The sequence below is a fragment of the Salmo salar genome, chromosome ssa09 (assembly GCF_905237065.1).
Source record: "Salmo salar chromosome ssa09, Ssal_v3.1, whole genome shotgun sequence".
Classification (NCBI taxonomy): Eukaryota; Metazoa; Chordata; class Actinopteri; order Salmoniformes; family Salmonidae; genus Salmo; species Salmo salar.
The window spans coordinates 116,362,741-116,388,126 of NC_059450.1; the positions used below are offsets into that span (position 1 = coordinate 116,362,741).

General features: G+C 42.7%; 2 protein-coding genes across 3 annotated transcripts; both read right to left on the reverse strand.

The window, feature by feature from the left end:
• Positions 1-279: 279 nt before the first annotated feature.
• On the reverse strand, positions 280-5,784 carry LOC106612730 (sodium/potassium-transporting ATPase subunit gamma). The gene is made up of 7 exons (XM_014214189.2): positions 5,762-5,784; positions 4,271-4,342; positions 2,843-2,880; positions 1,847-1,882; positions 1,425-1,499; positions 1,088-1,119; positions 280-393 (listed from the first exon to the last, which is right to left on the reverse strand). Exons 1-7 carry the CDS (start codon positions 5,782-5,784, stop codon positions 361-363), a joined length of 309 nt encoding a protein of 102 aa, XP_014069664.2. The 3' UTR covers positions 280-360.
• Positions 5,785-7,255: 1,471 nt separating this feature from the next.
• LOC106612729 (FXYD domain containing ion transport regulator 6) lies at positions 7,256-22,221 on the reverse strand. Of its 2 annotated transcripts, none has more exons than XM_014214187.2 (7): positions 21,705-22,221; positions 11,426-11,479; positions 8,824-8,865; positions 8,612-8,704; positions 8,485-8,527; positions 8,317-8,366; positions 7,256-8,098 (listed from the first exon to the last, which is right to left on the reverse strand). In XM_014214187.2, the coding sequence occupies exons 2-7, from the start codon at positions 11,472-11,474 to the stop codon at positions 8,055-8,057; spliced, it is 321 nt and encodes a 106-aa protein (XP_014069662.1). In that variant the 5' UTR covers positions 11,475-11,479; positions 21,705-22,221; the 3' UTR covers positions 7,256-8,054. The 2 variants fall into 2 exon arrangements, with proteins under 2 accessions (XP_014069662.1, XP_014069663.1); XM_014214188.2 differs by having other exon boundaries at positions 8,630-8,704; positions 21,705-22,220.
• Between the last annotated feature and the right edge of the window lie 3,165 nt (positions 22,222-25,386).

Consider the following 25,386-nt stretch of genomic DNA (forward strand, 5'->3'; position numbering starts at 1 on the left):
AAGGCTTCTGCTAACATGGAGGCTATAGCACTATTTGGCCAGTATAGGCCTAACACCATAGAATTACAATCTCAGGGACTACTTTACATTTTAGCAGATGCTCTTATCCAGATCGACTTACAGGAGCTATTCAGGTTAGGTGCCTTGCTCAATGGCACGTGGACAGATTTTTCAAACGCTCTTAACGGATAGGCTACCTGGCCGCCCGGTAGAACACCCTAACAAATTTACACCGGTTGATTTTCAATGTACTTTGTAGTAAAACACAGGACAGCGAAAGTGGGTCCAAAGTTTATCAGTACAAAAAGGAATGCAGTCTCACACACATTACAGTCAACAACACACAAGCGCCCAGCCGTCCTACGCTAGGGGCTTCTCTTCAACCTTTCTTTCCTGGAACACACATAGCAGAGGGGCAAGACGTTAACAATAGAATTCACTGAATCTTCACTGGATATTCTCTTGTGGAAATAGTGACTGTTACAATGCCATTTATATTCCTCCCTTCAGGTGTAGTAGATAGATCTAACATAGTCAAGTATTTAACTCATGGATTTTGGTACGACTGTAAAATGAAAGCCTGAATTACTCATACTATGACATACAGTAATATGTATAACTGATTCATTAGAAGTACAGTATATACATTGTGGACCATGATTCCTCATTCATGAATAATCTCGTATTCTTCCAGTACCCAAGAAACACTTGGAGGAGAGAAGTCAAGGCAGAAATGACTGAGAGCTGCCACAACTGGTGTGACCGGGGAAAATGTGTCCCAAACCGAGTGAGATGGAGGGCATTCATCAACGGCCTATGCTCCATTTTGGAGCCAAGCGCTTCAGTCAAGTTTGTCTTCCAGACCCCTTACTCTATGTCTCAAAATGACCAGCAGATGTCACTTAAGTACTGCTTCACAACTGCTTTCTCTGAGAGGCAACTTGCTCAATGGATCCCTACGGTTTCTACAACACCACATATTCATTCATTGACCAGTGAAGGAGGGATGTGGACTGCTTCTCATACTCAAGATGAAGCCTATATCTCATCGTCTTTGTATTCCATTGTCTGATATGAGGACACTCACCCTGGGCTTTCCACACCTGCGGATTTTGTTGCCTAGGGGATGAGAGAGAAAACCAATCAGTGAGTACTGATGATACAGTCTATTACAGCACTCCCCATGCCCCTAACAGACAGCAAGGCAATAGAGAACACTATCAATAAATTGGTTTAAGGTGGGGTTGTTTAATCGCTTTAAGTCAGTCAGGTTGGAGAGAGTGCACACACGCACACACACACACACACACACACACACACACACACACACACACACACACACACACACACACACACACACACACACACACACACACACACACACACACACACACACATGGACACAGTCTGGTCTGGGGACTCACTGGCCAGCAGGAGAACAGACAGGATCATGATGACTGCAACGAAGGTCAGACCTCCAATACGAAGAGTTTGGTAGTCTACAACACAGAGGACACACTCATCATAAGCTCACCTATGGTAACATATCTCTCTCTTTCTTTCTCTCTCTCTCTCTCCTGTCTGTCTGTCTGTCTGTCTGTCTGTCTGTCTGTCTGTCTGTCTGTCTGTCTGTCTGTCTGTCTGTCTGTCTGTCTGTCTGTCTGTCTGTCTGTCTGTCTGTCTGTCTGTCTGTCTGTCTGTCTGTCTGTCTGTCTGTCTGTCTGTCTGTCTGTCTGTCTGTCTGTGTCTCTGTCTCACTCATTCTCTCCTTGGCATTATGAAATGACCAAATGACTATCTTTATCAGACAACCATGTTTGTGCAGTATCATTTTGTTGTCTCTTACCGTACACAAATTCTGCATCAGGGTCGTACTCAGGAGCTGATGAGAGAGCAGAGAACACAAGATAAGATCCAAGAGGATATCCACACTCTACAGGCCGGTACACTCAGAGGAGTGACAGAAATAGAATAGACAGAGAAACATACTGTTGTCCCAGCCCTGTGGCTTTTATTGCCATCTGGGGTCCTAGGTTTGGGGGCTACCACAAACCCCTGAGGTGCCTTATTGCTATTACAAACAGGTTACCAACGTAATACGAACAGTAAACAAGTAGTTTTGCGTCATACCCGTGGTATATTGTCTCATATTCAGTACCGTGGTTTTCAGCCAATCAGCATCCAGGGTTCGCACGACCCGGTTTCTAACAATATATGACTGACTCAAAAGTAAACCTGACCCACAGAAAGTCAACGTAAATCTCCCAGAGCAGGTCACACCAATATGTTATGATGAGCCACGTTCCCTGTTTGTTTTGGGGGACGAGCAGGCTAATATGTTGTGTCTCACTCGGGCAACGGGAGGTAGCAGTGACTGAGAGTGGTTTGTTTGAGTTTGTGAAGGTGCTTTGGGATATGTACTGTATGTATGTACAGTGCACTGCGAAGCTAGCCAACTTGTGCCGGTCTCTGTAGCCACAGCATACTAAATGAATGTTTACTATGTGGCTAGAACAACGAGCTAGCACATGATTCCCTGTGGCGTTCTGCCTGTTACCTGACTGGCTAGTGATGTACATGAATCATGATCAGGCCACAGGTTATGGCTATTGCCTGATAAACCCATGGTATAATGGAGAACTGAGACTAGAGGGGATACCTATTGGCATGATCTCCACATTGTAATTCTTTTTTTTGGAATATAGGACAAATGACATTTATAATGGAAAATCATCATGAACTATAATATAACAAGGAGAGTCAAAACGTTAAAATTCTCGGGGGAAAAACGGGCTATTTGTGTCTAGTACCGGTAATTGAAATTCAATGATGTAAAACGTACCTCCGGCGGCGGACATGATGGCTGGTCTGTGTGAGTGTCTGTTAGGATGAAGGAAATGAGTAAGAGATATACAAAAGCTGTATCCATGTCTACAATAACATTTGCTGAGTCACTAGTCATTCATTGTTGTATGGTATGCTTAGAAAATCTGTTTTGGTTTGACACCAGCATCGCTGACAGGGTAAAATTAGTCAATATGTAACATATTTTTGTTTGTCTAGTTAGCAAATTATTTATGTCAGTAGCATTACCAATGAAAACAGGCATTCTGTTAGTTCTGAAACACACTGTCTCGTGTTTATGGATTCAGATAGATTACAATTCAATAATCTGTTTTTAATAAATCTGGTGAATGGTTTTTAATGGTTTTATCCAGCTTTTATGAAAGTCCGTTGACAGGTTAAGAAACTCTAGAAGTCCAAACAAATTGCTTTAGCTGGTTCTTCATCTTTAGCCTTTATATCTGACTAATTGCTAGAGAGGGTAGTAAAGATATTGATACACACACACACACACACACACACACACACACACACACACACACACACACACACACACACACACACACACACACACACACACACACACACACAGTACACTGTTCTGTTCTTTTGATCTAAGTCTCTATGCCTTTAATCATTAACTTACATGGATTGTAAGATTCAAATATCCCTGAGTTCATTTTGTTCGGGCCAGTCTCACATGTGTGTAAGTACTAGTTGTGAAATATGTGAGAGTGTATGTGCCTGTGTGTAAACTTACGTGTCCCAAGTATTCTGTGTGTGTGGTTTTTCAGTGCATGAGTGACGTACTTTAGCAAAAACAACTCATTAACCTTGACACCCCCTACAATCACCCTCTAAACGGCATTCATTCATGTGAGACAAGACAGTTCTGCTTTACATGTACTCAATATGGGATTATTATTCTTTTTTAACTCTACATCGTTGGGAAGGGCTCATAAGCAAGCATTTTGCAATAAAGTTTATACCCGTTGTATTCTGCGCATGTGACAAATAACATTTGATCGGATTTGTAGAGCTCCCTGACAAAAGTCAACATCAATAAAGGCTTATTGCTAGTCCGATAATATTATACAGTGTAATTTTAGACCAGTACAGTTTTCCCTTCCACTGATCAATATGTATGTATAGAAGATTAATACACCATGTTATTGATATGATAAAGTTTGGAATCAAAAGCAGATGATGCATGAAAAGCTGGCACTTTTTCCAACTATACAGTATTTCCAAACTAGCTAGCTGTGATTGCTTATGAGTTGCTTGTGTTAAATAAACAATAATTCAACAAGTAGGTATACACTTATCCAACAAGTACTCCTCGGTATCATCAAGTATCATGTATTTGATGTACTAACGGTCTATCAATCTCTAGTCATAGCATTCGGGAGATCCAGGTTGGACTCACCTGTGGTGTTGGAAGGCTCCTCTGGCTATGTGAGATCCTCTCAGGTGTGCCTCCTTCTGTCTCTGTAGCCAGCTGCAGTCCAGTCACCTCCTGCCTCGTCTACCCCCCCCCCTTTCCCTACCCCACCAGCCATCCATTTACGTTTATGGGCCTATAAAGCGTGGCCTTCAGAGCCGATAAATAGTGTAAGATGGTAACCTTTGGAATCATTGAGGCACAGTGTTCACATTACTGTGACTAACCTAGGAGGAAATGCACGCTATTTTGTACCCTACTTTTGAAGTAGCACTCACACAACCTTGATTGACTTTGAGTTAGAAATGGGCAGGTTTATTGCATTGTCATTGTGTTGTAGTTCTTGGTAGTGTGACTTTGTAGCTTACCACAATTAGGACCAGAATCACAGGTGAGCAGTGATTGGTGGCTATTTTTCTCCATATAAGTCAACTATACAAGTAAACCATAACATTACAACTAAAACTGTATAAGTAAACAAATAGGTGAAGGTTATTGGCGATAGACTCTTTATTTCGGTGTTAAAAGCACAAAATACAGCTATACAGTACAACCTCATGCACAGAATGAACAGTTAGTTACTTATTGTCGTGACAGTGTTTTTTTTTTTTGGTTGTAACAATGACACTCTGCATAAAACTCCATGTATCTGACCGCGTGACCATAAGCTTTACCTGACGTCTGATACAGAGCAAATGATCTTTTCCTTTTATTTCCTTCACCTAATTTGGCGGCTAAAACTACACACACTCTCTCTCAGTCACACGTAGGCCCGCTCTCTCATTAACTAAATGCATGGCCGATCATACAACACAAAACAGAGAGACACCATTGGTTGAGACTGATTTTGCAATCGGCTACCGTAACTTCTCAACTAAACAATAAGAGGACACAGATTTGCGGCACTGGTGTGGGTGTGGCAACCGTCCAATCATAGCCTGCCTCTGAGGGCGGTATCGCCCGGCTCGGCCAATGACAGAGGAGGAGACTAGATTGGACGGTTTTTCTAGGACAAGGCAGTGATACAGCTGATGTAGAAGCTCACTTCACTAGAGTGACTACTGTTGGTGAGCTCCTAGTTAACTCTGATGCATTCTTGTGCTTGGTCAGCAAACTGTGGCAGTTGGATTCTCGTGTGTAAGGCGCACCACAGTCAAATACACACAACCTCTCAGACACACATACAAACCACCCAAACTCATGTACCCACACAGGCACACATATATTGAAATATATATAGCTAGAACTGTATAGTGTGTATAGGGTATTTATACTAGTATATATTGCATGTACACTACAGATCAAATGTTTTGTGTCACTTAGAAATGTCCTTGTTTTTAAAAATAAAAACATTTTTTTTGTCCATTAAAATAACATCAAATTGATCAGAAATACAGTGTAAACATTGTTAATGTTGTAAATGACTATTGTAGCTGGAAACGGCTGATTTTTAATGAAATATCTATGTAGGCGTACAGGGGCCCATTATCAGCAACCATCACTCCTGTGTTCCAATGGCACGTTGTGTTAGCTAATTCAAGTTTATAATTTTAAAAGGCTAATTGATCATTAGAAAACCCTTTTGCAATTATGTTAGCACAGCTGAAAACTGTTGTGCTAATTAAAGAAGCAATGAAACTGGCCTTCTTTAGACTAGTGGGTTTGTGGGTTCGATTACATGCTCAAAATGGCCAGAAACAGTTTGTCTAGTTTGAGAAACAGACGCCTCACAAGTCCTCAACTGGCAGCTTTATTAAATAGTATCTGCAAAACACCAGTCTCAACGTCATCAGTGAAGAGGCGACTCCAGGATGCTGGCCTTCTAGGCAGAGTTCCTCTGTCCAGTGTCGGTGTTCTTTTGCCCATATTAATCTTTTCTTTTTATTGGCCAGTCTGAGGTATGGCTTTTTCTTTGCAACTATGCCTAGAAGACCAGCATCCCGGAGTCGCCTCTTCACGGTTGACGTTGGGACTGGTGTTTTGCGGGTACTATTTAATGAAGCTGCCAGTTGAGGACGTGTGAGGCGTCTATTTCTCAAACTAGACACTCTAATGTACTTGTCCTCTTCCTCAGTTGTGCACCGGGGCCTCCCACTCCTCTTTCTATTCTGGTTAGAGCCAGTTTGCGCTATTCTGTAAAGGGAGTAGTACACAGCGTTGTATGAGATCTTCAGTTTCTCACATTGAATAGCCTTCATTTCTCAGAACAAGAATAGTCTGACGAGTTTCAGAAGAAAGTTCTTGTTTCTGGACATTTTGAGCCTGTAATCGAACCCACAAATGCTGATGCTCCAGATACTCAACTAGGCTAAAGAAGGCCAGTTTTATTGCTTCTTTAATTAGCACAACAGTTTTCAGCTGTGCTAACATAATTGCAAAAGGGTTTTCTAATGATCAATTAGCCTTTTAAAATGATTAACCTGGATTAGCTAACACAACGTGCCATTGGAACACAGGAGGGATGGTTGCTGATAATGGGCCTCTGTACGCCTATGTAGACATTCAATAAAACATCTGCAGTTTCCAGCTACAATAGTCATTTACAACATTAACAATGTCTACACTGTATTTCTGATCAATTTGAAGTTATTTTAATGAACATAAAATGCGCTTTTCTTTAAAAAACAAGGACATTTCTAATTGACCCCAAACTTTTGAATGGTAGTGTATATATTGTATATAATCTACCACGTGAAAAACATCATTAAGGACAATTGTTACAAGAGTGAAAGTGATAATAACATCTCATAAAAATATAGCAAAGAGTAACTAAAACCTAAAGATGATAGAAACACAGAATATAAGCTAAACACAAACAAGAACAACATTTCTTGACACATCTCTTATTATTAAGAACTGTGGTAAAGACGATCTGCAAAAAGGTGTCACTGGCTAAGACAACAAACTGGAGACCGACTGTCGCATAAAGGCACAGGTACACACAAGATCACTGAGACACGTACACGGGCACAGAGCACGGAACAATAAGTTAGAGGTTTATTTACATCTGCATTATCCCCCACCCACCTTTACACACTCCTATCCCTTGTCCTGTGGTCGCACAATATGCCTGTTGCATCATCTTCATTCTTCATAATTCTTCTGCATCATCTTTGTCATCGTCAGCGTCATCATCATCATTATTGTGTTGGTCCTTAGGTAGTGGTTCACAGTGGTGTAAAGTACTTAAGTAAAAATACTTTAAAGTACCACTTAAGTACTTTACTATTTATATTTTTGACAACTTTTACTTTTACTGCTAAATATTTTTTTTTACTCCATACATTTTCCCTAACACCCAAAATAACTTGTTACATTTTGAATGCTTAACAGAACAGTAAAATTGTCCAATTCACACACTTTAAGAGAACATCTCTGGTCATCCCTACTGCCTCTGATCTGGCAAACTCACTAAACACAAATGCTTTGTTTGTAAATGATGTGTGAGTGTTGAAGTGTGCCCAAGAAAATTGTGCCGTCTGGTTTGCTTAATATAAGGAATTTGAAATGATTTCTACTTTTGATATATTTTTGAAATTACATTTACTTTTGATACTTAAGTATATTTAAAATCAAATACTTTTGGACTTTTACTCAAGTAGTATTTTACTGGGTGACTTTCACTCTTACTTGAGTCATTTTCTATTAAGGTATCTTTACTTTTACTCAAGTATGACATTGTGTACTTTTTCCACCACTGGTGTGGTGGAATATGTGGCAGATATGGTTGATCGTCAGTCAGGTGGGGAGGCAGTCTGGTTGGGCTGACTCAGTTCTCAGCCTTAGCTTCAGGCTCTGGCTCTGGCTCCTTAGCTGTGTTTGGACAGAAGAGGGGGAATCAAGGAAACTCGTATGACTTCATGAAAAGTCATCGAGTTTGGGGGAGTAATTTCAAAGTGGCCGAAACATAGGGGGAACCTAGGCATCGGGTACGAAGAATCACTCCCAATGGTTGAACACAACTATGGATTGGTGTCAAGGTTGTTCTAGGGGGTGTGTGAGGAGTGAGTGGGTAGTGACAAGTCTCTCACCTTTGGACACGATAAGGGTCTCTGCCGTCGCCTCTTCGTCTCCAGGGGCCCTGCGATAGAACCAAGAGGACGGACATTGGTTGTCATGGTGACCCGAGATGGAGAACACAGCCCCATAACAACAGAGCAGAAATGTAATCGACCAATCAGGCACAATTGCTGACTTACTTGGGCTTCTTCTCCTGATTGGGACAGCAGCGACATTTTCGGCCTAGAACGGACAACAAATCGTGATCACGATCTTAAAATCAACAATCAAAGAGCCAATAAGTATGTGTGGCGTAGTTAGACTTACTGAAGTATGAAGACTTACTGAGGATGAGGAGGATGCCCAGCGCGAAGAGTACCACACCAAAGACCAGTCCACAGATCCGCAGGCTATGATAGTCTATACAGACACACAGAGAGGAGGGATGTCTACTGATGAAAGTCTTCTTTCATGGCTATTGGAACATTGTCAGTTGACGGGGGAAGAGCATCAAGACCCACTAACAGGGGTCTACTTACCATAGACAAATGGGTCCACCTCTTTCTTCTCCTTTTCACCATCTGAAAATACAGGCATGGAGAAAGGCAAGGAAATTAGATACTAGCCATATAGAACATCTAACGATCGTAGCAGTTTTCAATGCTGTACATACCTAGCAGTATAATGGGGCTGGGGTTAACATGGCTAAACACATTGATTACACACAGGTTACTCACCCTCGGCACATGGGTCTGCGACTGCTAAGAGAGAGAGCGAGAGAGAGAGAAAGCGAGAGAGAGGTGGTCGTAGGTGGTCTTTACGGGCTCTTATTTGAACAACAGTACGATGTCACATCCGGAGCTTGGATAGGGATCTTGACAGGTTACGGTATTCACATCCGGAGCTTGGATAGGGATCTTGACAGGTTACGGTATTCACATCCAGAGCTTGGATAGGGATCTTGACAGGTTACGGTATTCACATCCAGAGCTTGGATAGGGATCCTGACAGGTTACGGTATTCACATCCGGAGCTTGGATAGGGATCTTGACAGGTTATGGTATTCACATCCAGAGCTTGGATAGTGATCTTGACAGGTTACGGTATTCACATCCAGAGCTTGGATAGGGATCTTGACAGGTTACGGTATTCACATCCGGAGCTTGGATAGGGATCTTGACAGGTTACGGTATTCACATCCAGAGCTTGGATAGGGATCTTGACAGGTTACGGTATTCACATCCAGAGCTTGGATAGGGATCCCGACAGGTTACGGTATTCACATCCGGAGCTTGGATAGGGATCTTGACAGGTTACGGTATTCACATCCAGAACTTGGATAGGGATCCTGACAGGTTACGGTATTCACATCCGGAGCTTGGATAGGGATCTTGACAGGTTACGGTATTCACATCCAGAGCTTGGATAGGGATCTTGACAGGTTACGGTATTCACATTCAGAGCTTGGATAGGGATCCCGACAGGTTACGGTATTCACATCCAGAGCTTGGATAGGGATCTTGACAGGTTACGGTATTCACATCCAGAGCTTGGATAGGGATCTTGACAGGTTACGGTAGTCACATCCAGAGCTTGGATAGGGATCCTGACAGGTTACGGTATTCACATCCGGAGCTTGGATAGGGATCTTGACAGGTTACGGTATTTATATCCGGAGATGGATAGGGATCCTGACAGGTTACGGTATTCACATCCAGAGCTTGGATAGGGATCTTGACAGGTTACGGTATTCACATCCGGAGCTTGGATAGGGATCTTGACAGGTTACGGTATTCACATCCAGAGCTTGGATAGGGATCTTGACAGGTTACGGTATTCACATCCAGAGCTTGGATAGGGATCCCGACAGGTTACGGTATTCACATCCGGAGCTTGGATAGGGATCTTGACAGGTTACGGTATTCACATCCAGAGCTTGGATAGGGATCCTGACAGGTTACGGTATTCACATCCGGAGCTTGGATAGGGATCTTGACAGGTTACGGTATTCACATCCGGAGCTTGGATAGGGATCTTGACAGGTTACGGTATTCACATCCAGAGCTTGGATAGGGATCCTGACAGGTTACGGTATTCACATCCAGAGCTTGGATAGGGATCTTCTAACCCTCGCTCCCTGTGTCAATTCATTTCCTAAATTCCCCATCAGCAAACACTGGCCCACTGCAAAAAACCCAGACTTTCTATCTGCTCCACAACCCCATTGTGTGTGTGTGTGTGTGTGTGTGTGTGTGTGTGTGTGTGTGTGTGTGTGTGTGTGTGTGTGTGTGTGTGTGTGTGTGTGTGTGTGTGTGTGTGTGTGTGTGTGTGTGTGTGCACTCTACTCAGCATGTATACTCATATCAACAGACAGAGTCACACAGAATGGGGAGTGAGTGCATGAAAAACAAGGAATTATAGTGGGAGGGAGATTAATGGAGGAAAATGTACATCTGGAGATGGAGAAAGGGAAGAGGGAAAAAGAGATGTATAGTCTGGAGACGGAGAAGAAGAAGAAAGGAAAAGAAAGGAGGAAAGAAAGAGAAACCAGAACAGACGGTGTGAACAAAACACAGATGAAAGAATGGAGAGGATACAGAGAGAAGAAAGGAGGGCAGGAAAAGAGGGAGGTGGAAAAGAATGTGAACTGAAGACAGGTGGGAAAACGCCAAAGCAATAGAAAGTGGAAGATTAGTCTGATTGACAGACAAGCAAGAGTCTGGATAACACCAGATGACATGGATGGCTCAGTTGCTCTCTCCAGTGAAGTACTGAACCTATGACTTCACACTTAGAATCTTAATGGCATAATAATGTGTGTGTGTGTGTGTGTGTGTGTGTGTGTGTGTGTCATGGCCTAAATATACTTGTGATATACAGTATATTACATTATACTTGGAATATACAGTATAGTACATTATACTTGGGATATACATATCAACACACAGACACACACTGTACTACGCATGCAAAGGTAGGAAGCCTCAGGCTTTATGAACAAGTCAGTCCATTAATGTTCAGTCAAAACCCCATGCCTGCCATGTCATGCCACGGCCCTCCCTGTGTCTCCTGCCTCCCTATGGATAGAGCAGTAGTGGTGTTGGTGGTAGTGGTGTTGGTAGAGGTGGAGGGGGCACTTACCAGCCACATACACCAGGAGTGAAAAGAGGAAGAACAGAACAGTTTCCATGGTAACTGCAGAAAGAGAGAGAGAAAGAAATAGAGCGAGAGAGAACTGTGTTAGTTGGTTACATGCCAGGCACATACACACCAAGACACACATGCTCACACAGACACATATGTATGGTTGGAAAACGGCCCCCACATCGCTCTTGTATTGAACCAACCTGTTGTGTAACCCACTAAACTTTATTCTTATTACATACCATTAAATGAAACATACACTGGTAGATAGATAATGATACTAAATCAGGCAGCTGTGAGTCCTAATGCATGCAGACAGATTGGTATTGCAGACCTATTGCAGACAGATTGGTATTGATCCATTCATTTTTTACCAATCAAGTGTCTCATTTTCAGTTACATTCTCAAACCAGTACTACACAGACATCTTGGTGGGAATAGAAACTAGATGTAAAAGTTGCCAAGCTGCCGGAGTTATTACAGTAATGGGTTGAATATGAGCCCACTACAGACAAAAGACAGATGGTTACAATACTACAGTAGATTATTTGGATTCAGGCTTTTTATGGAAAGAAACTTGCCCTCCAGGAAAAGAGATGACACCAATCCCTCCATTGTTTTTCCTCTCCTCACCTATCTTTTCCCCGTTTCTCTATCCATCTATGTTCTCCATGTTATGTGCCCCACTTCCCATGGAGCATATCCTTTATTGATACCACCATGAAGATTGCGGGGGAGAGAACACATGCGGCTAAACAGGACCCAAGCCATTAGCATAGCATCACAGTCCAGATGCTGCTTGTGCAGTGTTCACCTCCAAACTAACTTAAAGACCTTGCCGTTGAAACAGCTTTAAGTGGCGAGCCCAGCCCCATGGTCACAGGCTGACGTTGTCTTTGGGAGGAGTCATGTTCTGGACGCAGGTCATTTCCTCAATGATAGGGCACTTAGTAATTGGGTAACAAATGGTCTAATGAACTGGTGGAGAGTGACTTCAGAGCTCACATTGTTGCCATGTTGAATCCAGGCAATTATTCACAGATCTACACATTTCGCATATTTGTCATTCATGGCATTAAGAGCATCGCATGCAAAAGCCAAACTGACTTCTCAGTCTAGTACAGTAAGTCTCTACACACAGTTACGTGGATTCATATTAGTCCGTAAACCGGCTGCATGTTTTACCTGGCTGCATGTTATCACTATTCTACCCGGTTACAGTATGTGTGCTTTATATGACTGCTGTTTTCTATATCCAGACAGGTTCTGGGTTATGACTGGGACCATAGCACTCAACCATCTGTCACCACGGAGCAGACATTAGTGGGTTGTTATGTCTGGCTCTGTGATGTTGCGTCTACTCCCACCACCCTCCCTAGCTGCACTAAATAGGATAATGTTGACTTCATGATCCACACATTCAGTCAGTCACCACCCATCCTGGCCCTATAACCCTGGGCTACTCATAAGCAGGAGATACGCAGGCAGGGAGGAGGTCTACAGAGTGGATGAGGACGTATTGTGAAGGATAATAGACATCCACAGATGTGGCCAAAAGGTCTTCTCCGAGAGGGGGGGGACGGGGGGGACGGGTTCATCTGCATGGTGATTGAGGCCTAACAGCTGCTACAACCTCAACACCGTCAAGCTCTGCTGTGACTTTTGACCGTGACCTTTACACCCTCTCGTTGTTCCACACAGCATTCCTATTCTCTTCCTTATTCAATCATCACATCCTGTCCTTTTTACCCATCTGATATATATATATATATAGTATGTTCAGTTGAAGTCGGAAGTTTACATACACCTTAGCCAAATGCATTTAAACTCAGTTTTTCACAATTCCTGACATTTAATCTGAGTAAAAATTCCCTGTCTTAGGTCAGTTAGGATCACTACTTTATTTTTAAAAATGTGAAATAAAATAGAATAATAGTAGAATAATAGAATAATAGTAGAGAGAATGATTTATTTCAGCTTTCATTTTTGTCATCACATTCCCAGTGGGTCAGAAGTTTACATACACTCAATTAGTATTTGGTAGCATTGCCTTAAAATTGTTTAACTTGGGTCAAACATTTCGGGTAGCCTTCCACAAGCTTCCCCCAATAAGTTGGGTGAATTTTGGCCCATTCCTCCTGACAGAGCTGGTGTAACTGAGTCAGGTTTGTAGGCCTCCTTGCTCGCACACGTTTTCAGTTCTGCCCACAACTTTTCTATAGGATTGAGGTCAGGGCTTTGTGATGGCCACTCCAATACCTTGACTTTGTTGTTCTTAAGCCATTTTGCCACAACTTTGAAAGTATGCTTGGGATCATTGTCCATTTGGAAGACCCATTTGCGACCAAGCTTAACTTTCTGACTGATGTCTTGAGATGTTGCTTCAATATAGCCACATCATTTTCCTGCCTCGTGATGCCATCTATTTTGCGATGTGCACCAGTCCCTCCTGCAGCAAAGCACCCCCACAACATGATGCTGCCACCCCCGTGCTTCATGCTTGGGATGGTGTTCTTCGGCTTGTAAGCCTCCCCCTTTTTCCTCCAAACATAACGATGGTCATTATGGCCAAACAGTTCTATTTTTGTTTCATCAGACCAGAGGACATTTCTCCAAAAAGTACGATCTTTGTCCCCATGTGCAGTTGCAAACCGTAGACTGGCTTTTTTATGGCGGTTTTGGAGCAGTGGCTTCTTCCTTGCTGAATGGCCTTTCAGGTTATGTCAATATAGGACTCGTTTTACTGTGGATATAGATACTTTTGTACCTGTTTCTTCCAGCATCTTCACAAGGTCCTTTGCTGTTGTTCTGGGATAGATTTGCACTTTTCGCACCAAAGTACGTTCATCTCTAGGAGATAGAACGCGTCTCCTTCCTGAGCGGTATGACGGCTGTGTGGTCCCATGGTGTTTATGCTTGCGTACTATTGTTTGTACAGATGAACATGGTACCTTCAGGCATTTGTAAATTGCTCCTAAGGACAAACCAGACTTGTGGAGGTCTACAATTTTTTTCTGAGTTCTTGGCTGATTTCTTTTGATTTTCCCATGATGTCAAGCAAAGAGGCACTGAGTTTGAAGGTAGGCCTTGAAATACATCCACAGGTACACCTCCAATTGACTCAAATGATGTCAATTAGCCCACCAGAAGCTTCTAAAGCCATGACATCATTGTCTGGAATTTTCCAAGCTGTTTAAAGGCACAGTCAACTTAGTATATGTAAACTTCTGACCCACTGGAATTGTGATACAGTTAATTATAAGTGAAATACTCTGTCTGCAAACATTTGTTGGAAAAATTACTTGTATCATGTACAAAGTAGATGTCCTAACCGACTTGCCAAAACTATAGTTTGTTAACAAGAAATGTGTGGAGTGTTTGAAAAACTAGTTTTAATGACTCCAACCTAAGTGTATGTAAACTTCTGACTTCAACTGTATGTATGTATGTATGTATGTATGTATGTATGTATGTATGTATGTATGTATGTATGTATGTATGTATGTATGTATGTATGTATGTATGTATGTATGTAGAGAGAGGGAGGCATAGAGGACCCCACTTAGAACTCTTACACATAGCTACCTTGCTAATGGTACTGAATGCGCGTTAACATAGCGAAGGTAAAGGCTGCGTGACACGTTGGATGACCTCTAGGGGGATTAGGCACCCTTTTCAAAGCTCCAGACTTCTACTACTAGTCTACACTATAGACACAATAAAACACAGGACTGAGGAACACAGTACAAGCTATTAGTCCACCCAGCACAAAGGATTTACATTCAAAACCCTTTTAACCTTTTCAACAAGCTGAAAAGGAGGGATAGGAAAAGGATGACAGTGAATGGGGCGAGGCAGGAGGCTGGGGCATGATAGCAAATACAAGCCACTGAGGTCCATTCAGTAGTGTTTACCTCAGAGTAGAATTTTAGGGCTCTGCAATATGGCCTAAAAATCATATCTCCATTTTTTTATGGGCGATTCACGATCTATACTGTACCTCTAAATAAACTTTGTTGCACAATTCAAGGTCAAATGCACAGCATTTCAAACAGTCAGCAATAATCTAATGAATTAAGGGCTTTTGAAATGATACTTCGGCAACATTTTCCAGAATCAACGTTCATTGATTCTCCTATTTTGGTAGTGTCTGCTCTGCGTGCAATTTGAAGAGGTGAGACGTATGGTTAGAAAGGTTAATGTCTCCTTTATTACAGTAAAATTATGTCTCCATGTGTTTCGGTGTCCGTGTGACCGATTCTGTTGGAACAAACCTCAAATGCAAATAGCGAGTTGAAACCACTTGTCAGAGAGGAAGAAGTGATCTCTCATCTTTGCTTTTGTGAGTGGCAAGGGGAGGGACTTGGTGTGTGTGTGTGTGGACATAGGAAGGTGCACACAGCACAGAAGGAGTGATGGAGACGACGTAAGAACAAGCGGACATAAACGCTCATGAAAACAAAACAAATGTAAAAATGTGATTCTTGCGATACAGGCATTTGCAATTGCACTAAAACGTACATTCTACTTCATTGAATTAATTCTATATATCGCTTAGCCCTAACTGACAGTGAGGAATGACCTGCTGTCAACTATTTAACGATCAGGACCAGAGGGCAAGAAAAACACAATGTCAATAGTCTGAAATTCCACCCAGTGGGAAAGTGCAATTCAACCAGTTCTACCTCTCAGATCAGAGGTTGACAATTTGGCCATATCTCTCAGAATCCCGTGGGAAAGCTGCTGTTTGGGTGTGGCACCGCCAGCCAGGCCAGTGCTAGTGACACAGACACTCAAGTTCACCTCCCTTGCTAGAAATGAGAAGTGCCACCCGATTCACTGGCCTCTATGCCTCTCCTTAACCCACTTTTGTCCCTCCATTGTTTGTATGTGTCGCGTTTCAGTCCCATGGTGCTGCCAGCACCTCGCTTTGTCTCGAGCTAGAAGGGGGAAGGGTAGAGCAGAGGGGGAAGGGCAGGCAGAAACTGAGGCAGAAGCAGCGGCATCCTGGGATGACGTCGGTGTAGACATCTACAGAAGCAACAAACCCAGGGAGGGAGGTATGACTCGAGCCCAAGACCATGAATGATCAATTATGCATATGGAAGAAGACATCGAAATAAACGTCATAGTGGAAATGCTGTCGTGTGTTGTGACCGGTTGTTTATCTTCCTTCTCTGTGTGAGTGGGAATCTTTTCACACCTGAACGCTCACGCCTTTGTTTGCGAGTGTCTAGGCCATGATCAAACCTGCACTCTTAGAAAAAATGCTTCCAAAAGGGTTCCATGTAGAACACTTTTTGGTTCCAGGGTTCTACATGGAGCTCAAACCGTTAAGGGTTGTACATGGAATTCAAAAGGGTTCTCCCTGGTACCAAAAAGGTTTCTTCAAAGGGTACTCCTATGGGGACAGCTAAAGAACCCTTTTAGGTCCTAGATGGCACTTTTGTTCTAAGAGTTTAGAGTGTATGGTTGTGGGAACTTATATTTGGGAGCATTGTGATGTAACTGCTGGAGCTTGATTTCTCCCTGGATCTTACCCATTATTGTTATTTCTATGTCAATTTGACATTGATCGCTATCTCTCTGGGACACCCAGACTCATGTAAAAGCTCCCATATCTACAGTGGCAAGAAAAAGTATGTGAACCATTTGGAATTACCTGGATTTCTGCATAAATTGGTCATCACATTTGATCTGATCTTCATCTAAGTCACAACAGTAGACAAACACACTGTGCTTAAACTAATAACACACAAATGATTGCATTTTTCTTGTCTATATTGAATACATCAGTTAAACACTCACAGTGTAGGTTGGAAAAAGTATGTGAACCCCTAGGCTAATGACTTCTCCAAAAGCTAATTGGAGCCAGGAGTCAGCTAACCTGGAGTCCAATCAATGAGACGAGATTGGAGATGTTGGTTAGAGCTGCCTTGCCCTATAAAAAACACTCACAAAATGTGAGTTTGCTATTCACAAGAAGCATTGCCTGATGTGAACCATGCCTCGAACAAAAGAGATCATAGAAGACCTCAGATTAAGAATTGTTGACTTGCATTAAGCTGGAAAAGGTTACAAAAGTATCTCTAAAAGCCTTGATGTTCATCAGTCCACGGTAAGACAAACTGTCTATAAATTGAGACAGTTCAGCACTGTTGCTACTCTCCCTAGGAGTGGCCGTCCTGCAAAGATGACTGCAAGAGCATAGCGCAGAAAGCTCAATGAGGTTAAGAAGAATCCTAGTGTCAGCTAAAGACTTACAGAAATCTCTGGAACATGCTAACATCTCTGTTGACGAGTCTACAATATGTAAAACACTAAACAAGAATGGTGTTCATGGGAGGACACCATGGAAGAAGTCAATGCTGTCCAAAAAAAACATTACTGCACGTCTGAAGTTTGCAAAAGTGCACCTGGATGTTCCACAGCGCTACTGGCAAAATATTCTGTGTACAAATGAAACTACAGTTGAGTTGTTTGGAAGCAACACACAACTCTATGTGTGGAAAAAAAAGGTACAGCACACCAACATCAAAACCTCATCCCAACTGTAAACTATGGTGGAGGGAGCATCATGGTTTGGGGCTTCTTTGCTGCCTCAGGGCCTGGACAGCTTGCTATCATTAACGGAAAAATGAATTCCCAAGTTTATCAAGACATTTTGCAGGAGAACGTTAGGCTATCTGTCCACCAATTGAAGCTCAACAGAAGTTGGGTGATGCAACAGGACAACGACCCAAAACACAGACGTAAATCAACATCAGAAGGGCTTCAACAGAAGAAAATACGCCTTCTGGAGTGGCCCAGTCAGAGTCCTGACCTCAACCCGATTGAGATGCTTTGGCATGACCTCAAGAGAACAGTTTACCCCAGACATCCCAAGAATATTGCTGAACTGACAGTTTTGTAAAGAGGAATGGTCCAAAATTCCTCCTGACTGTTGTGCACGTCCGATTCGCAACTACAGAAAACATTTGGTTGAGGTTATTGCTGCCAAAGGAGGGTCAACCAGTTATTCAATCCAAGGGTTCACATACTTTTTCCACCCTGCACTGTGAATGTTTACACGGTGTGTTCAATAAAAGACAAGAAAAAGTAAAATTGTTATTAGTTAAGCAGACTGTGTTGGTCTGTTGTTGTGACCTAGATGAAGATCAGATTAAATTTTATGACCAATTTATGCAGAAATCCAGGTATTTCCAAAGGGTTCACATACTTGTTCTTGCCACTGTAGGTGTTTGGGAGGTAGGTCAGGCGTTTGAAGAGTGCAGAATGATTATCTATTTACCCCATCTCACTGACAAAACAGCTGCTCTTACCCAAGACAGACCCCTCTATTACTGACAATGTGATTTTAGAGTACCTCTCTGCTGATGAAAGATGCATGTAACTGTGAAATTAAAGGAAACACCAACATAAAGTGCCTAAATAGGGTGTTGGGCTACCACGACCTGCCAGAACAGCTTCAATGCACCTTGTTATAGATTATACAAGTGTCTGGAACTCTACTGGAGGGATGTGACACCATTCTTCCATGAGAAATTCTATCATTTGGTGTTTTGTCTCAGGCGCCACTCCAGAATCTCCCATAAGTGTTCAATTGGGTTGAGATCTGGTGACTGAGACGGCCATGGCATATTGCTTACATCGTTTTCACGCTCATCAAACCATTCAGGGACCACTCGTGCCCTGTGGATGGGGGGGCATTGTCATCCTATGGAGGCGTAGCCATAATCATCCTGGAAAGATGGATAGAAATGGTTCACCAGAATGGCTGTGTATTTATTGCCATTTACCTTGCCCTTCTAACGGGTTGAGTGGACCTAAACCATGCCAGGAAAAAGCAACCTACACCATAACAGAGCTTCCAGAACTCTCATTTACTCAAGCGTTTCCTTTATTTTGGCAGTTACCTGTAGCTCTCCACAATGCCGCTGCCTCTGATTAGATCTCAGGCATGCGTGTGTGTGCGTGCCTCATCTGTCGCTTTACTACAACTCGCTCATTCTCATTATGTGATCCAGACGTGTTATAATACAACCCAAATAGAACACGCAAATTATGAATTAGCACAAAATACAGTGCATCAAGATCCTTTCTGGAGCAAGACCCATGGCTTATGGCTTAGTATCTTTGCCATCACCGTGATTGTAAATCTCCATGACAACAAGACATTGGACGTGCCTACTGCCATGGCGCCGGGGTATTGCTATGGCAACTGTTTCCATCAGGTGACTACTATTCGAGGTACCAAATACTGTCGGTGAGGGATGTGTGCCGAGTGGAGGGAGGTGGGCTCGAGATGGTATTGTCATGAAAACTTTAGTATGTGAGAAGAGAAGAAAAGGGGTGGGACACATTGATGAGATTCAAACGTTAATTAATGCTCGTTCACGCTCAACATAAGCCTTTATACAATAGGGTCGTTCCACTAGAAGAGTGCCTTTTCATATTTTAAGTAGAAATTGGGCCCTAATATTTAATTTAAAAAATCTATTATATTAAGTTCCCTTTAATTAATATAAACCACATGGAAAATTCTATAAATCAGATTTTTATTATTAAAAAATATTTGCTAAAGTGACAAAATTCTGCATTTTGACATGCCGCTCAGTGCACCCTCTAACTTCAAGGAAGATTTTAACCCACGTAACTCCAACATTTCTCCAAGTTTTCCCCATCATTGTAAAGCCCTAGTTATTTTGTTGCTTTGACAAAGTAATATCTAAGATGACCATTTACTTCATGTGATTGGCGATTCATCCAATCTCATCAAATATCTGTCCCTTATTTTAAGGTAAACCCTGCTACGTGAACTGAACTCGTTTTAATATGGTGAAACTATTTATTTTTAAAATATTTTTTCAAAAGAAACATTGCACATTTAATAATCCATTCATAGTGTTAAGGCAGGTGAGCTGGTTCTACTCCTTTAGGCCATGTTCGGGTATTTTGTGGTGGAAAACTGAGCGGGTCGACCATAATACATTAACCCTGTTACCCAGAAAGACCGGCTACAAATGAACATCTTTTTGTGAAGCTTGCATTCAACTGCCGCGCCCTGTTGCACACAACAAGCTTCAATTCCCCCTGTCACAAGGGTATATATGGCTTATTTAAGATTAAATCATCAACCCTGTTACTTTATTTGGCACTTAATAGGAACTTACTATAGTCATTTTTCAATTTAACCTCTTGAGATGCTAAAACGTATTTTTTTTTTTTTACATTAAGTCGAGCATGTGTTGTTTATGAAAGAATGTTAAACTAAGGTGAAATAAAAACATTTTGGGACTAGATTACACTACTCAAAAGGTAATCATTTGGTGGAACGACCCAACAGCTCATGACAACCAGATGAACGAACACAAGTGCCTCAGTTTAATTATTGTCCCCTACCTACCACATATCCATCATCCACAGATAAGCTTTTTTCGCGCACCCGACCACTGCCCAAAATGGAGACTGGGAGGGACAATAACTCCCGAATAATTGTATCAGTTGGTATATTATAGCATTGCTTATAGTGTGTCTCTGGTGTTACCTACATTACGACATAGCCTGTGCATGAGTGTGTTTTAGAATTTGCAAAGGCGAGATAGTCTAGCTAGCTCATCATGGACACCGTGCCTGGCGTCAGCTCCGCGAGTCTGCCACTTTCACCGATCCTAACCTGTGGCTTTACCACTAGACAAGCCAGTATTGTGGACAGAGGAGTATTCAGGCGCTTCAAATCATTTGTTCTACATACCATTCAGACCTATTTGGCCTAGGACTAATTATACAAACTGTTGAATGTTGTGTGTCTGCTCTGCACGAGACGATTTGGCTGAACTAACATCATACACTGCCACTGTGAAAAGGACACACCCTCACGGCATTAGACGATTGCATACAAAAACAAGTCGACACCTTTATAGTTTAGGCCTATTTGGAAAGAAATTATGCTCTTACAGACGGTATTTTTGCAAAATAAAATGCAATGAGTGAATATATATATATTTTTTTATATCCCTCATGCAACTTATATTATGCATGCATAGGCCAATACACATTGAGACAAGTTCTCAATACATTATTCACATCAATATTGCAGGAAATTAAATGTTGCCTATATTATTTATTAGCCAATAGACCCCACTCATTTGACCAGGTACCAGATTCCAAATATTTGGCTCCAACTAGGCAGACAATAACACACTGTAGATATGAGAACGCACACGCCCCTTTTAAATTATGTCGAAAAACAAACATGCCCAATTTATCTTCTCACCTCTTTCTATTATCTTGACGTTGAGCTACAAATTGATTGACCCAAATCCAATCCACGACAATGATCAGCTTCTTCTCGCAAAGCGTAATTATTGTTTCAATTTGTATAATCTGTGCCTTCTCACTGTTCAATTGCAGTCCACGGAGGGTTCTTGATCGTGTCGCGCTCTTAGAATGCAAAACGTAAAAATAGTTTGCCAATATCTTTGTTGGCGGAATCTCAATGTTTCTTCTGTTTTTATTGATGTCTATCACGTTCTTTCTGTCTGTCTGTCTGTCTGTCTCTCACTCTCTCTACCTCACACACACCACCCACTGTTGATGTTCGTGAGCATCTAGCCATCTACTCGTAGCTTTCCGCGCGTCTTCCCGTCGGTGAATGGGGCACACAACCGGTTACAAATATACACTGATTGTGTTTTTGATGTAAGCTACAGTGTAGTCTGTGTTAAACCATCAGTATTGGGAGACTGGAGAGAGATTAACATTAGGGAGCAGTCGAAATGTACACAATTTTTACCTGGAGGAAAAATGGGGGAGGGTCATGCTTTTTTAATTTCAGTCAGGGGGAGGGTTTAGTCTTTTTTATTCTTTAGTCCAGGGGAGGGTTATGTAAATTGAAATCAATGAAATGTCATACTGCTCATGTTTGAGAAGAAAGACAGAAAGAGAGAGAGAGAGAGATTTACATTAGGGAGCAGTCACAATGTCAGGGGGAGGGTTTAGTCTTTTTTAAAATTTAGTCCAGAGGAGGGTCATGTAATTTGTAATTGATCAAATGTTGTATTGCTCAGGGTTTGAGAATTAGTTGCTTATTATAGTATCTCGATGAGTGCCCGATGATGACCCTCGTCCCTGCTTCTCTGCTGGGCATGTAATATCAAGTGCGCCTAGTGTGGTCTCAGTAAAATGATCCATAGCCTTTACTATAGGCTATACGAAGAGCATGCTCGGAGAAGCACAGGGCCAAGTCATATTTCTAAGAAAATGTACTTCCTGAGTTTTTGCGCTCTTGGAATGGTGTATATAAACACTAGGCTACACTGCATTGGATAGGCCTTCCCAAATCAAATCAAATTTTATTTGTCACATACACATGGTTAGCAGATGATAATGCGAGTGTAGCGAAATGCTTGTGCTTCTAGTTCCGACCATGCAGTAATATCTAACAAGTAATCTAACAATTTCACAACAACTACCTTATACACACAAGTGTAAAGGAATGAATAAGAATATGCACATAAAGATTAATGAATGAGCGATGGCCGAATGGCATAGGCAAGATGCGGTAGATGGTATAGAGTACAGTATATACATATGAGATGAGTAATGTAGGGTATGTAAACATTATATAAAGTGGCATTGTTTAAAGTGGCTAGTGATACATTTATTACATACATTTTTCATTATTAAAGTGGCTAGAGATGAGTCAGTATGTTGCCAGCAGCCACTCAAAGTTATTGATGGCTGTTTAACAGTCTGATGGCATTAAGATAGAAGCTGTTTTTCAGTCTCTCGGTCCCCGCTTTGATGTACCTGTACTGACCTCGCCTTCTGGATGATAGCGGGGTGAACAGGCAGTGGCTCGGGTGGTTGTTGTCCTTGATGATCTTTTTGGCCTTCCTGTGACATCGGTGGTGTAGGTGTCCTGAAGGGCAGGTAGTTTGCCCCCGGTGATGCGTTGTGCAGACCTCACTACCTTCTGGAGAGCCTTACGGTTGTGTGCAGAGCAGTTGCCGTACCAGGCGATGATTCAGCCCGACAGGATGCTCTCGATTGTGCATCTGTAAAAGTTTGTGGGTTTTTGGTGACAAGCCGAATTTCTTCAGCCTCCTGAGGTTGAAGAGGCGCTCCTGCGCTTTCTTCACCACGCTATCTGTGTGGGTGGAAACATTTCAGTTTGTCCGTGATGTGTACGCCGAGGAACTTAAAACTTTCCACCTTCTCCACTACTGTACCGTCGATGTGGATAGGGGGCTGCCTCTCTGCTGTTTCCTGAAGTCCATGATCATCTCCTTTGTTTTGTTGACATTGAGTGTGAGGTTATTTTCCTGACACCACACTCTGAGGGCCCTCACCTCCGTCTCGTCGTTGTTGGTAATCAAGCCTACCACTGTAGTGTCGTCTGAAAACTTGATGATTGAGTTGGAGGCGTGCATGGCCACGCAGTCATGGGTGAACAGGGAGTACAGGAGAGGGCTCAGAACTCACCTTTGTGGGGCCCCAGTGTTGAGGATCAGCGGGGTGGAAATGTTGTTTCCTACCCTCACGACCTGGGGGTGGCCCGTCAGGAAGTCCAGGACCCAGTTGCACAGGGCGGGGCCGAGACCCAGGGTCTCGAGCTTAATGACGAGTTTGGAGGGTACTATGGTGTTAAATGCTGAGCTGTAATCGATGAACAGCATTCTTACATAGCTATTCCTCTTGTCCATATGGGTTAGGGCAGTGTGCAGTGCGATTACGATTACATCGTCTGTGGACCTATTGGGTCGGTAAGCAAATTGGAGTGGGTCTAGGGTGTCAGGTAGTGTGGAGGTGATATGGTCCTTGACTAGTCTCTCAAAGCACTTCATGATGACGGAAGTGAGTGCTATGGGGCGATAATCATTTAGCTCAGTTACCTTAGCTTTCTTGTGAACAGGAAGAATGGTGGCCTTCTTGAAGCATGTGGGAACAGCAGACTGGGATAAGGATATGTCTGTAAACATACCAGCCAGCTGGTCTGCGCATGCTCTGAGGACGCGGCTGGGGATGTCGTCTGGACCGGCAGCCTTGCGAGGGTTAACATGTTTAAATGTTTTACTCAAGTTATCTGCAGTGAAGGAGAGCCCGCAGGTTTTGGTAGCGGGCCATGTCAGTGGCACTGTATTGTCCTCAAAGCGAGCAAAGAAGTTGTTTAGTTTGTTTGGGAGCAAGACATTGTGGTCCGCGACGGGGCTGGTTTTCCTGTAGACTGATTGACTGTAGACTGATTGACTGCCACATACCTCTCGTGTCTGAGCCATTGAATTGCGACTCTACTTTGTCTCTATACTGACGCTTAGCTTGTTTGATTGCCTTGCGGAGGTAATAGCTACACTGTTTGTGTTCGGTCATGTTTCCGGTCACCTTGCCCTGATTAAAAGCAGTGGTTCACGCTTTCAGTTTTGCGCGAATGCTGCCATCAATCCACGGTTTCTGGTTGGGGAAGGTTTTAATAGACGCTGTGGGTACAACATCACCGATGCACTTGCTAATGAACTCGCTCACCGAATCAGCATATTCATCAATGTTATTGTCTGACACTATGCGTAACATATCCCAGTCCACGTGATCAAAGCAATCTTGAAGCGTGGAATCCTATTGGCTGGACCAGCGATGAACAGACCTGAGCATGGGCGCTTCCTGTTTTAGTTTCTGTCTATAAACTGGGAGCAACAAAATGGAGTCGTGGTCAGATTTTCCGGAAGGAGGGTGGGGAAGGGCTTTGTATGCATCACGGAAGTTAGAATAACAATGGTCCCGGGTTTTGCCAACCCAGGTCGTGCATTCGATATGCTGATGAAATTTAGGGAGCCTTGATTTCAGACTAGCCTTGTTAAAATCCCCAGCTACAATAAATGCAGCCTCAGGATTTGTGGTTTCCAGTTTACATAGAGTCAAATTAAGTTCTTTCAGGGCCGTCGATGTGTCTGCTTGGGGGG

Coding starts and splice junctions, on each gene's coding strand:
- LOC106612730 (XM_014214189.2), bottom strand. CDS start 5,784: ATGGTTGCTGATAATGGGCCCCT. Junction 4,343..5,761: donor GTTGCTGATAATGGGCCCCT/GTACGCCTACAT, acceptor ACTGGACTGCAG/CTGGCTACAGAGACAGAAGG. Junction 394..1,087: donor GCAGGTGTGGAAAGCCCAGG/GTGAGTGTCCTC, acceptor TGTGTGTTCCAG/GAAAGAAAGGTTGAAGAGAA.
- LOC106612729 (XM_014214187.2), bottom strand. CDS start 11,474: ATGGAAACTGTTCTGTTCTTCCTCTTTTCACTCCTGGTGTATGTGGCT. Junction 8,528..8,611: donor CAGTAAGTCTTCATACTTCA/GTAAGTCTAACT, acceptor TGTCCGTTCTAG/GCCGAAAATGTCGCTGCTGT. Junction 8,099..8,316: donor GACCCTTATCGTGTCCAAAG/GTGAGAGACTTG, acceptor GTCCAAACACAG/CTAAGGAGCCAGAGCCAGAG.